The 11,612-nt window shown below is 49.5% G+C and overlaps 1 protein-coding gene across 3 annotated transcripts in view; it reads right to left on the bottom strand.

Moving 5' to 3' along the window:
* PAPLN (papilin, proteoglycan like sulfated glycoprotein) overlaps positions 1-11,612 on the bottom strand; it is a 70,411-nt gene that overhangs the window by 15,579 nt on the left and 43,220 nt on the right. For all 3 annotated transcript variants that reach the window (XM_037900344.2, XM_027818125.3, XM_043547962.1), the window contains 7 exons: positions 8,484-8,660; positions 7,149-7,305; positions 5,780-5,866; positions 4,424-4,694; positions 4,173-4,290; positions 2,877-3,006; positions 781-1,495 (listed from right to left, as the gene is read on the bottom strand). In XM_037900344.2, coding sequence (XP_037756272.1) covers positions 781-1,495; positions 2,877-3,006; positions 4,173-4,290; positions 4,424-4,694; positions 5,780-5,866; positions 7,149-7,305; positions 8,484-8,660 — 1,655 coding nt within the window. The remainder of the gene's footprint in view (positions 1-780; positions 1,496-2,876; positions 3,007-4,172; positions 4,291-4,423; positions 4,695-5,779; positions 5,867-7,148; positions 7,306-8,483; positions 8,661-11,612) is intronic.

Below are 11,612 nucleotides of genomic sequence, written 5' to 3'. Positions count from 1 at the left end.
GAGCTAAGTAACCCAGAGGTCAGTTATATATAGCTCTGTTAGAGACTAGAGGCTTGAGAGCCTGCGCTCGGCAATCCAGGGCTAGACCTCTCCTGTTGCGGAGAAGACCAATCTTGACAAGCTGAAATGCTGTGGACAGCCAATCGATGAGGTAGAGGCAGAGACCATTAAAACCTTAGTCTGGGAGAACAAAATCAAATCTGAATCCAGGTCCCCGAAGACACCAAGCTAGTGTTTTCTCTAGACTTACAATTGAACCAAATTCTCAAATCCTGAAATCCAAATGCCTTGGATTTGTGGGGCATTCATCAGCTGGATCTGGATCCATCTCCAGTATTAACCCCACTGCTGTTCCCCTACCATGCCAAAATAAAGTCTTGAAATCACACACAGGGCCAAATTTAACCCTGGTGTAAGTAAGCACAACTCTTGTTGATTTAAATGGGAGCCAGAGCTGGCCAACAAGGATCCCTGTAAAGTGCCCACTAGATATAAAGGATAGAGATTAAGGGCCAAATCCTGCATTCCTTACACACCCAATACTTCCACTCAAGTCAATGGCTGTATGAGATGTGCAGGAGTGGGCCCCAGAAGAGGTAAAGTGGGTACTAGACATCCCCATTGCATGGACGGCTGGCTTTCCACAGGGACACTATTGCAAGTAATCTGTAGTGGGAGATTTCAGGAGAGTGAGTTAGTTGTGGATTGGAAAACATTTCCCCCTGTAGAAGATGGCACCTGGTGCTTTGGTATCACAGTGAGGTAGTATAAAAGCATCACCTGTACAAGCTTCGCTGCAAGGTGGAACCCGGCAAGGTTCGATGCCCAAGTCCATCCACCCCTGGAGTGTCTGCTCCAGAGGAACTCCGCCACCGCTCATGTTCATGCTGCACCACCTGCCCATTGACAGTTAGCTGCCTCTCCGAGTGCCCAGACACCATTGTTTCTCCCCTGCCATGCAGCTGGCTTGATTGGTCTGTCCTCCTTTCCCCAGGAGCTGAAGAGTGACGAGAGCCCCAGCGCTGGCTAACCAAAGTGCCATTCCTCTGTGAAGACTCTGGCAGTATATCCACATTCATGGTCCTGCTCCAGCCATTCTCCCTGTGGTGCAGCCCTGTGCCCTGCCATGCTGTATGGCTATCAGGCCCAGGCTGGATAACATGGAAGGACCCTCGTGTTCCTCCTCCTTGGCTATGATTCTCAGTCCCTCTTGCAGATGGCTGCGGCTGTCCTTGGGCTTCTCCCTCTCGTGGGTGGGAGCCAGAGTGGATGTGCGAAGTCCCCCTGTGGTGCTGGTGCCGCACACTGCTTGTTCCAGTGGAGCCTTGGCAGGCCCTCATGCACTCCTCCTCTGAGGCAAAGTTGTTTGTGTTGCCATGGCAACCACCATACCAGAACCGGTTGCACTTGCTGACAGCAGTTACAAAGTACCAGCGAGTGGTCCAGTCTGTGCAGGGGCCCTGGGCACTGGGCAGCAGACACTTGACAGGATAAGCTACCAACAAACGGCAGAAAAGAAAAAGATCTGATTGTGAGGGTTGACTCCTGGAGTCCCCTTTCTACTGAGCACATAGCCCCGATAGCTTTATCACCATGCTACCCAAGGCTGCTGTCCGTGGAAGGAGAACGATCTCATGAGTAGCACACCCAGCTAGGAGATTGGGGTTCTGTTCCTAACTCTGTCCTTGACTCCCAGGGTAACCTTGAGCAAGACACTCTACCTCTCTGTGTCTCAGTTCCTTATGTGTAAAATGGAGATACCACCACTTACCTCCCAGGGGCTGCTGGTGTTCATTTAGGTTTTATAGCCCAGCACAGTGTTACACTATTGTGAGTTATTCTTGAGCTCTGGGGTTCCTGCTTTAGGACTGGAGAGGGAGGGTGTCATTCCAAGGTCATCCACCTGAAGCTTGGAACCAGAACTGGTCACAAAACCTAGGGTAACACAAGGTGCTCTGGCCCCCACATGCTAGGACAAAGGAGTAAATGTAATTCCGTGGCCCTATGTACCTTGGGCTTTCTGCTGGCTCACAGGCACTGTTCTGACTCCCTAGAGCTAGGATGCATCAGAGAAGTAGCTTCAGATGCTATGGCCCAGATTACAAGTGGCCACTATAGGGGTGAGGAGGAGTGTGCAAGAAGTTGTCCCTTCCTGGGGATGGCTGGGCAGAAATGCTCCCAGTGGCTGTCCCTGTGCTCGAGAAGGGGGTTGGGGAAGGCGATGTAATAGCACACTCCTGATACTACTCTGCCAAGTACAGCTGGTGTCCTGGGGGACCGAGCAGCTCTATCCTAGAATGGGGCAAACAGTACTTCCTCTGAGCTAAAGGAACAAAACCGAGTAACAATTTCCCTGGAGCTCCTCCTGGAGCACCATGGCTCTGCAGTGCCCCCTACTCAGAGATGTGGCTTCAAATCTTCAATTGAAGCCTTAAGTGACATGTTCGACCCCTAATTATAGCCCTGAAACCATACTGGGGTCAATAGGATTGTTTGGGGGGTAGGATATGGCCTACTGATAATAGGATGATTCCTAACTTGTCATGGATCAAGGCAACTGACAGGGATCAATGCAAGCAGGGATGCATGAGTGAGTCCTGGCCTGCAGAGTGGCCCTTACAAGGAAGTCCTATAGACTCCAACAGAGATGAAATCAATAGGATTCTAAAGAAAGTTAATAGGGGTTGATAGGAATTTCTCTAATGTTTTTTTCCAACCATCATACAGAATCCTATTGCAGGGAGAGTATTTTTTATTACATTTTACAGGATAGGTGAAAAACCCTATACAAAGCTTCACATTTTCTATTACAGTCTGTGGGGCTTTCCTTTCAGGGGAGGCACATTTCTAAAGCAGGAAGCCAAAACATCACTTACGTTGGCTGGGTCTGTTGAGGCATCCTTCCCCTTGAGGTCCTGAAGCTGTAGCAATGTTGTCATAGCAGCAGCCATAGAAAGACCCTCGACACTCATCAGACGGGTTCTGCTGGGACAAAGCTTGGCTTGCCTTAGTGAAAAAAATTCAAAGCCAAAAGTTACTGGGCAGCTACTGCTACCGCACCAGCTGCTGCACAGGTGAGAAATCATACAGTTTGCCCACTGGATTGGTCTAGCAGCTCGAGGAGCCATTATCAACTTTGATTTTCTATGAGTAAGTGTCATGCCAGCGGGGGGAGCTGGACTGACAGCCCTGGAGCCAAGAGATTCTCTGCTTATCTCCAGAACAGATACAGCAAGTTCCGTGGCAGTGCAAGCCTCCCTATGCTGCCCACCAATGTGCCTGAAGGAATCAACTCTAGGGATAAGAAGGGAGTTCTTTCTCTGTGGCCACTCCTGCCCTTGGCTACTCTGTTGAGACTGCGAAGAGGGGAACTGCCAGTGGCGATGGTGGTGTTTTCCCCTGTCCACAAGGAATGGGATGGAGATCACTGTCTCATGTCACATAGACCACCGGATAATTAAATGGTATGGAATTTCAGTCATTATTCACCTAGGCTAGGTTAAAATGGGCAACTTCGAAGTGTGAAACTCTCGATATCTCCTAAGCCATCTGTCCCTGTTTGCATTTTGGCATGCCCCGCTAACCTGTTCTGGACCACGAACCACCTTGTTAGCCCAAACTGACTCTACACAGGTCCGGAATCTAGGATCTCCCACTGCAAAGACCTATCAACTTACATTCTCAGAAAAAAACAATCATATCAAAGTTAGCCTCATAGAATGGCAGGAACCATACATCAAACACAGGCCCAACAATCAAATACTTCCCTCTCCACATGCAGTGCTGCTGATTTCCAGTTGCCTTGAGAGAGGGAGTTTGGTTCAGTGTCCTATAATAAGGAATATTGAGTCTCTTCCCCAAACGAGGGTGCTCCACTCGTCAACCCGGCAGCACAAATTGCAGCTTCTACACCACTACCCGGGACCCATTGCACGAGGGAATTCCAGTGGGGCTCACTGAGCGGCAGCAGATAGGAATGTTGGCTTTGTGGGCATCTAGCATCCTCCCTCTATCAATTCCCCAGAGTTATTGTCAGGAGACATAAAGAAAGAGTAGAACAGGAGCCAAAAACCTCAGTCTCCAGGGCCAGAGCCAAACCCTGAAAACAATGTGCTATTTCAACCAGATCTCAATATTATTAGTAAAAGGTTCTAGAGAGTTCTGGCACTTACCGTTGGGGAGGCTGCAGCGGGCCTGTTTCTGCTCATATAAACATCACTGTAATATTGTGTGCAACCCACATTGTTGGGGCCCTGGGCAGCTGATATTCCATCAGGACAGCATCCATACCTGCAGGGAAAAGACAAAGGGCTTAGCAAAATCTGTCTTATCTGGAACCCTGACCCAACAAAGGCAGTCTGTAATCATCAACTCTGCCATAGAGGGTGGTTCCACCAGCCCAAACCTCACTGTTTCATCTAACCTGCTCTGATGGCATGTGCTGAAGGGGCAGCCTTGCCCAAAAGGGCCAGAAGCCGGAGTGCGGCCATCTGAGCAGCAGCCATGAGGGCTCTGGCTGCAGTCCCAAGGGCCAGTCCCTGTGGCAATATCCTGATGGGAGCTGAACTGCCGGGATCCTGAAGAGCTTGAGTGGGATTCCCAACGAAGAGGCAAGAAGTTAGAGCTATGGTCTTCACTGGGCTGGAGCTGATGGTGTGTGGAGCTACCTTGGATTGTTCTTTCATTGCTATAAACTGAAAAGAAAATTCCTTAATGCATGCAGCCATTTCAGGTGGGCAACAAAATCCAGTCTCTGTTTCCTCTGCCTCTGTTCAAAGCACATTGATAGATGAAAGAAGTCCTCTACCAGTCCGACTCTGAGGCCAGACTTGTTAACGTACATTTTCCTCCTGGGAGAAAGTCACAGGGAACTTCCTGACTGAAGCTTTGGTTCCCATTCACAATGAATTCTGGTTCCTTAAGATTACTGTGCTACCAGATGACCTATTACCCTTAAGAAATGGTCTCTAACAATATTCTTCCTGTCCTCCCACTAGTCCAGGAAACACTGTTAGCTACATCATATGGGCAGTTTTCCCCCTCAAATATTCCTATTATAAAGTGACTGAGGGCAAGTGTTTAGCAGGTTTCTCAATACACACGGACTGGCCTTCAAAGGAATGATGACCTTCGTGAAGACTGAATATGGCATCAGTCACCTCAAATCACTTGCTGGCTACTCCCTCCCTTCTACAAACCCACCCAGCTCAGTAACAGACCTGAGATGCCCCCCACCTGTTTCACTTTCTCCCCCAAATGGGGGTTCCCTGTACTCTCAGATTCTCTGGGTGTCTTTAGTTCCCAAATATCTTTTGTATCCGCTGCAGTAGTGGTTCAAAATAAGGCACTGGAGCTGCCAATGCAAGATTCTGGGTCAGACTTGAAACCTAAAGATGCCTGCAGCACACAACTGAGTGGAAACAGGGGAACTCTTCTAGAGATAAGATGGGGAGCAAGTCTGCAGGTGGCGAAGAAAGGTTTGGGACTGGCCTGCTGGCAAGGGACCATAGTAAACTTATTATTCTCCTGGTAACCTCTTAGACATGACTGCCAAGGAGGCACTCCATTTACCCTATGCCTAATGCCGCCCATATCAAAGTCTAGGATTTATGCACACATATATACATTCCTTTTTGAATTTGTATCTAGATACAACTCAATATAGATATAAAAGGATCTGTAAATTGTTCCTCGCCCTACAATTCCTGGCAACCCATGGAAGCCACATAAAGAAAACAGTAAAGAGGACATCATAAAAGAAAACACACGACTTCCAAACCTGCAGTGCCACTGTCTGGGTAGTAGCGGGTCAGCAAGTACTCTCGGCTGATGTCATAGCCTGTGGTGTCCTGCATACTGGGAACCTCTGCAAGGAGATGGACAAATGACAGAATATAGGCAGTGGGTTGGACTAGTCAGTGAATACAGGTGTCTGTATTCACCTGTGCCATGGGATTGGACAGGAGAAGAAATATTCAGATTGGGATAAAGTGTCCACAAAATTATTCCAACTCCTGGGGGGACCCAGTGTGGGAGGAGCTTGGCATCGTTCTCTGTCAACCTGCATAATCCACTGCCACATTCCTATAAGGCCAGAGAAGGGAGAGAAAGACCCTAGCCAACCAGATGACATGTTGAAACATGTCAAATCGTGGCTCTGCCATGACACAGCTGTGGGCAGCAACATCTCTGCAGCCTTTAGCTTTCAGGCCAGGAGGGGCAATATCCTAACTCTGGACATCTCTCACAGTGTGCCAAAAATTAATTGCCCTGCAGGGGATAGTGAGACAGTAAGACGGATTAACAAAGATGCCTACAGTTAGCAATGGTGAAACACTGTCTGCTCTGTCATGTGAGACTTCAGGTAACTAATTCTGGGGCCCATTGTTAGGCTGCTGTTGCTTAAAGCCAAACAGACTTGATAAATGAACCAATCAGGAGTGGGTCCTATGGCTTTGAGGGTGGAATCATAGCATTAATATAGCCAATAGGAGACCTCAAAGCTCCTGAAGCCAATGAGGAAGTTTGTTTGCTCAGAGCATCCATACTGATAGACAGCTTGGACTGGATGGAACGTCAAAGCAATGCCCCTAGTTCTGAGGCGATAGACCCAGTAGGGCAGGTTTTGGTACATTTGGTTTGATTCCCCATTCTGGCTGGAGGGAGAAGTATGGAGAGCAAGTGTTTGTAACAACACCCTGGTCCGTGTGGTGTGTGCCCTTGTCTATACCTGATCCACGGAGGATGAGACCGTTACAGCCCCCAGCTACAGAGCCATGCCACGTGGCAGAGACTCACACTTTTAGTTCTGGTGGTCCCTGATGCAAACCTCAATGTCACCCAGGACAGAGGCCATCAGACAGGCAAGGGAAATACAGGAATTAAAAGCATCAGTCTCAAAAGGGGTAGGCACTGGTGTTGCTCACGTGCCTGATTCACACGTTTCAGACAGCACAGGTAGCAGGAAACCCATTCCAGGCAGCGTGGGAAGATGGAGCAAACTAGCTGCTCTATGAAAGTTGCACAAATGGGCAGGCAAGGAGCAGAGGCCTTGAAACAATCAGCCCTGCTGGCATGAGATACTGGGAATTTTTATTCAAAAGCAGGAACATCCTAGGAAAATCCAGAGGTCTAGTAATGTCACTTACGCTGCGGCAGATAGCAGGGCTGAGTGTTGCAGCTTCCCAGCACGGCTGGGGTCTGCGGCTGGCTGGCCTTGCACGTCTCAGGGGGGTAGAATTTGGAATCGCCATCAGCACAGATGACCTGGCGTTTTCGGATGCCTGAGTCACAGCTCTTCGAACACTTGGGCAGAAAGATGAGATGAGAGAGCAGGGAGACAGAATACAGTAACCCCACGAGCCTGGCATGCTGACCAGGAATATGGTTAGCTGCTGGCAAAACATGCCAAAGCATAGCCCATGGCAGCCTGCTGAATGACGGTGTGACCAACCCTGAACTGTTGAACATGGCTAGGAGCAATTTGTCTGTTACTGGGGTCCAACGTCCCCGGTAGGCAGAGTCCTAACGTCCCCCTTCTCTGGGGCCAAGTACCAAATTTCAATGGGGCTGACAATGGAGCAACCAGGTTTGATGGTTCTGGTAGCATAGCTGACTGGCATTCCCACCCTTGCTAGGAAGTAAGGTGGGGGTGGCAGGAAGGGATTGGCAGCAGCCAGGAATGAAGGCAAGGAAGTCGGAGAAGGGGGATTAAGTATCTGTGTAACACATCTGCCCCAGCAAGACACTTCTCGCCTTTAATCAGATAGAGGACATCTTTTTCAAAATTAGACACCCAAACCAAGCGCTCGTTCCCTCATTTTGTTGGAATCCTATGCATCAGACAGAACCAGATTAAGGCATAAGGGCTCACCTAGCCTTGTTAAGGCCCCATCTACATGGTGCCAGGAACCGTGCTTAGCATATTGTAAGCCAGTTCAGGCTAACTCAGCTGTCACAGATGGGGCAAAATTGAGTTTGGGAAATTGCCTACTAGCTTTGGTGCTGATCCTGACCACAAGTCAGGCTAAACACAGTTTGGCCCTCTACCTAAAGGCAGGCGACCCTCTGTCTAAATTGGGTTACCCTGAACCCTTTCAGAAACATACTTCAATTCACCAAACATGATGACCAGCGAAATAGAGATGGAGCCTCTCTCAGACTCCATCTGTCACATTCAAATGGGTAGCTGTGATGTTGATAATGGTGTCATAGAAATGGGAATAACGAAGCAACAGGAGTGGATTGTTTCAGTGTATCAGCTGCATGCTGCCACAGTCACTAAAACATTAATCCCCCCAGAGGGCTTGTTTTTGGAGAAGACACAAGCTGTGACAGTGAGCCATGGAGCTGATAATGAAGGAGTATGTGCTCCTGGCCTCAACCAACATGCGGACCAATTCAGTCACAGCGCAATATATGAGAAACACTGCATGAGTACAAGTTAACTGATGAAGCGAGCACCATGAGGGTACGACACTCACCAGGCCCCAGACTCCAATGTGCCAACCAATTTTCTGGATGCAATTCTCCTTGCTGCAGGGCTGTCTGAGGAGTGGTTTAGGCTCTGTCAGGCAGGCAAAGTCTTGAGTCTCAGATCCCAACTCGGTTCTGCAGGTGACAGTCCGGGTCTGAACACCCTCTCCACAGCTGGCTGAGCACTGCAAGAAGGGGCCTGATTGTTACAGGGAATGCAGCCAGGTACCTCTGAGTTTCCTGGCTCTGCTCCCCAATTTCAAAATAGACGTCAGCTTTGAAAACGTACAGTATGAACCACCATTGGAGAAGCAGCCTAACGCATATGTTACTGGGATGCCATCATTCTTCGGCTGTATAGGAGTCAGAGTACCCTGATGGACAGGGCACTGGCCTGGGACTTGAGTTCTATTCCTGACTCTGCAACTAGCTTGCTAGGTGACTTGGGCAAGTCACTTCACCTCTCAGTTTCCCCATTGATGAGGATACTGACCCTCTTTGTAATGTGCTTTGAGATCTACTGATGCAAAGTGATACACACGAGCTACAGGTTATGATGTTAGTGCAGGGGTGGGCAAACTTTTTGGCCCAAGGGCCACATCTGGGAATAGAAATTGTATGACGAGCCATGAATACTCACAAAATTGGGGTTGGGGTGTGGGAGAGGGTGCGGGCTCTGGTTGGGGGTGTGGGCTCCAGGGTGGGTCCAGAAATGAGGAATTCAGGGTGCAGGAGGGGGCTCCGGGCTGGAGTGGGAGGGATGTGGGGGGGGGGGGGTGAGGGCTCTGGCAGGTGGTGCAGGCTCTGGGGTGGGGCTGGGGATGAGGAGTTTGGGGTGTAGGAGGGTGCTCTGGGCTGGGATTGAGGCATTTGGAGGGTGGGAGGGGGATCAGGACTGGGGCAGGGGGTTGGGGCACGGGGGGGAGGCTCAAGGGCTCAGGCTCTGGGCGGCGCTTACCTCAAGCGGCTCCCAGAAGCAGTGGCGTGTTCCTTCTCCGGCTCCTATGTGGAGGCACAGCCAGGCGGCTCTGCATGCTGCCCCGTCCGCAGGCATCACCCCTACAGCTCCCATTGGCCGTGGATCCTGGCCAATGGGAGCTGCAGGGGCTGCACTTCGGGCAGGGGCAGTGTGCAGAACGGAGCCCTCTGGCTGCCCCTACATGTAGGAGCCAGAGGGGAGCCATGTCGCTGCTTCTGGGAGCTGCATGGAGCGGCCCCCGCCTCTGCTTCCCGGCTGGAGCGCTGGAGCAGGGTAAGCCCCAGACCCCACTCCCCAGCGGGAGCTCGAGGGCCGGATTAAAACAGCTGGTGGGCCGGATCCAGAAATCACCATAAGGTAAGGATTTCAGAGCAGGGAAGAGGACATAGGTTCTTGCATAGTCCAGATCCCCGGCCCAAAGACCTTGTCGCACTCAAGTGATCCACAGTCTGGCTCCTAATTGGTTTCTCCTGATGACAGAGGGAGAACAGAAACTCTCTGTTTTTTCACATGGTGGGGCTGTGTTGTGACCGCTATGCTAGAAATTACATTTTATATATATTTTTAGTGTTTTTCAATGCGACATTCCTCTTTTAATTTCACTGTCATGATTCCTAGTATCCAAACCATTCTGGAATCTGTGGCAATCTCCATATTTATATATTTGTCCTGCATCTTTCAAGACAAATGTAGAGTCCTGAATCTGTTTCAGGAATTGCAATGCCATGATGTTATGCCACACTGTCATATTACATTGTTCAACATCTTCATTAATGATCTGGATGATGGGATGGATTGCACCCTCAGCAAGTTCGTGGATGACACTAAGCTTGAGGGAGAAGTAGATACACTGGAGGATAGGGATAGGGTCCAGTGTGGCCTAGATAAATTGGAGGATTGGGCCAAAAGAAATCGGATGAGGTTCAACAAGGACAAGTGCAGAGTCCTGCACTTAGGATGGAAGAATCTCATGCACTGCTACAGGCTGGCTAAGTGGCAGTTCTGCAGAAAAGGACCTGGGGATTACAGTGGACAAGAAGCTGGATATAAGTCAACAGTGTGCCCTTGTTGCCAAGAAGGCTAAGCGGCATATTGGGCTGCATTAGTAGGAGCATTGCCAGCAGATTGAGGGATATATCAGAGAGATAAATACCACAGAGGGAGAAGAATTATTTAAGCTCAGTACCAATGTGGACACAAGAACAAATGGATATAAACTGGCCATCAGGAAGTTTAGACTGGAAATTATACGAAGGTTTCTAACCATCAGAGGAGTGAAGTTCTGGAACAGCCTTCAAAGGGAAGCAGTGGGGGCAAAAGACATATCTGGCTTCAAGACTAAGCTTGATAAATTTATGGAGGAGATGATATGATGGGATAGCCTAATTTTGGTAACTAATTGATCTTCGACTATTAGCAGCAGATATGCCCAACGGCCTGTGATGAGATGTTCGATGGGGTGGGATCTGAGTTACTACAGAGAATTCTTTCCTGGGTGTCTGGCTGGTGAGTCTTGCCCACATGCTCAGGTTTGCATGTTTAGCTTGCCACATGTTTAGCTGATTGCCATATTTGGGGTGGGGAAGGAATTTCCCCCAGGGCAGATTGGCAGAGGCCCTGGGGGTTTTTCACCTTCCTCTGCAGCACGGGGCACAGGTCACTTGCTGGAGGATTCTCTGCACCTTGAAGTCTTTAAATCACTATTTGAGGACTTCAATAGCTCAGACATAACTTAGGGGTTTGTTACAGGAGTTGCTGGGTGAGATTCTGTGGCTTGCGTTGTGCAGGAGGTCAGACTAGATGATCATAATGGTCCCTTCTGACCTTAAAGTCTATGATTCTAAGTGATTATTCCCCTCTATTTGGCACTGGTGAGGCCACATCTGGAGTACTGTATCCAGTTTTGCCTCCCCCCACCCACCCCCACTACAGAAATGATGTGGACAAATTGGAGAGAGTCCTGCAGAGGGTAACGAAAATGATTAGGGGCCTGGGGCACATGACTTAGGAGGAAAGGCAGAGGAACTTGGCTTATTTAGTCTGCAGAAGAGAAGAGTGAGGGGGGATTTGATAGCAGCCTTCAACTACCTGAAGGGGAGATTCCAAAGAGGATGGAGCTAGGCTGTTCTCAGTGGTGGCAGATGACAGAACAAGGAGC

This window comes from Chelonia mydas, chromosome 6 (assembly GCF_015237465.2).
Source record: "Chelonia mydas isolate rCheMyd1 chromosome 6, rCheMyd1.pri.v2, whole genome shotgun sequence".
Taxonomy (NCBI): Eukaryota; Metazoa; Chordata; order Testudines; family Cheloniidae; genus Chelonia; species Chelonia mydas.
The sequence above is the reverse complement of the archived record's forward strand: the minus strand, read 5'-3'. Positions and strand labels throughout refer to the sequence as shown.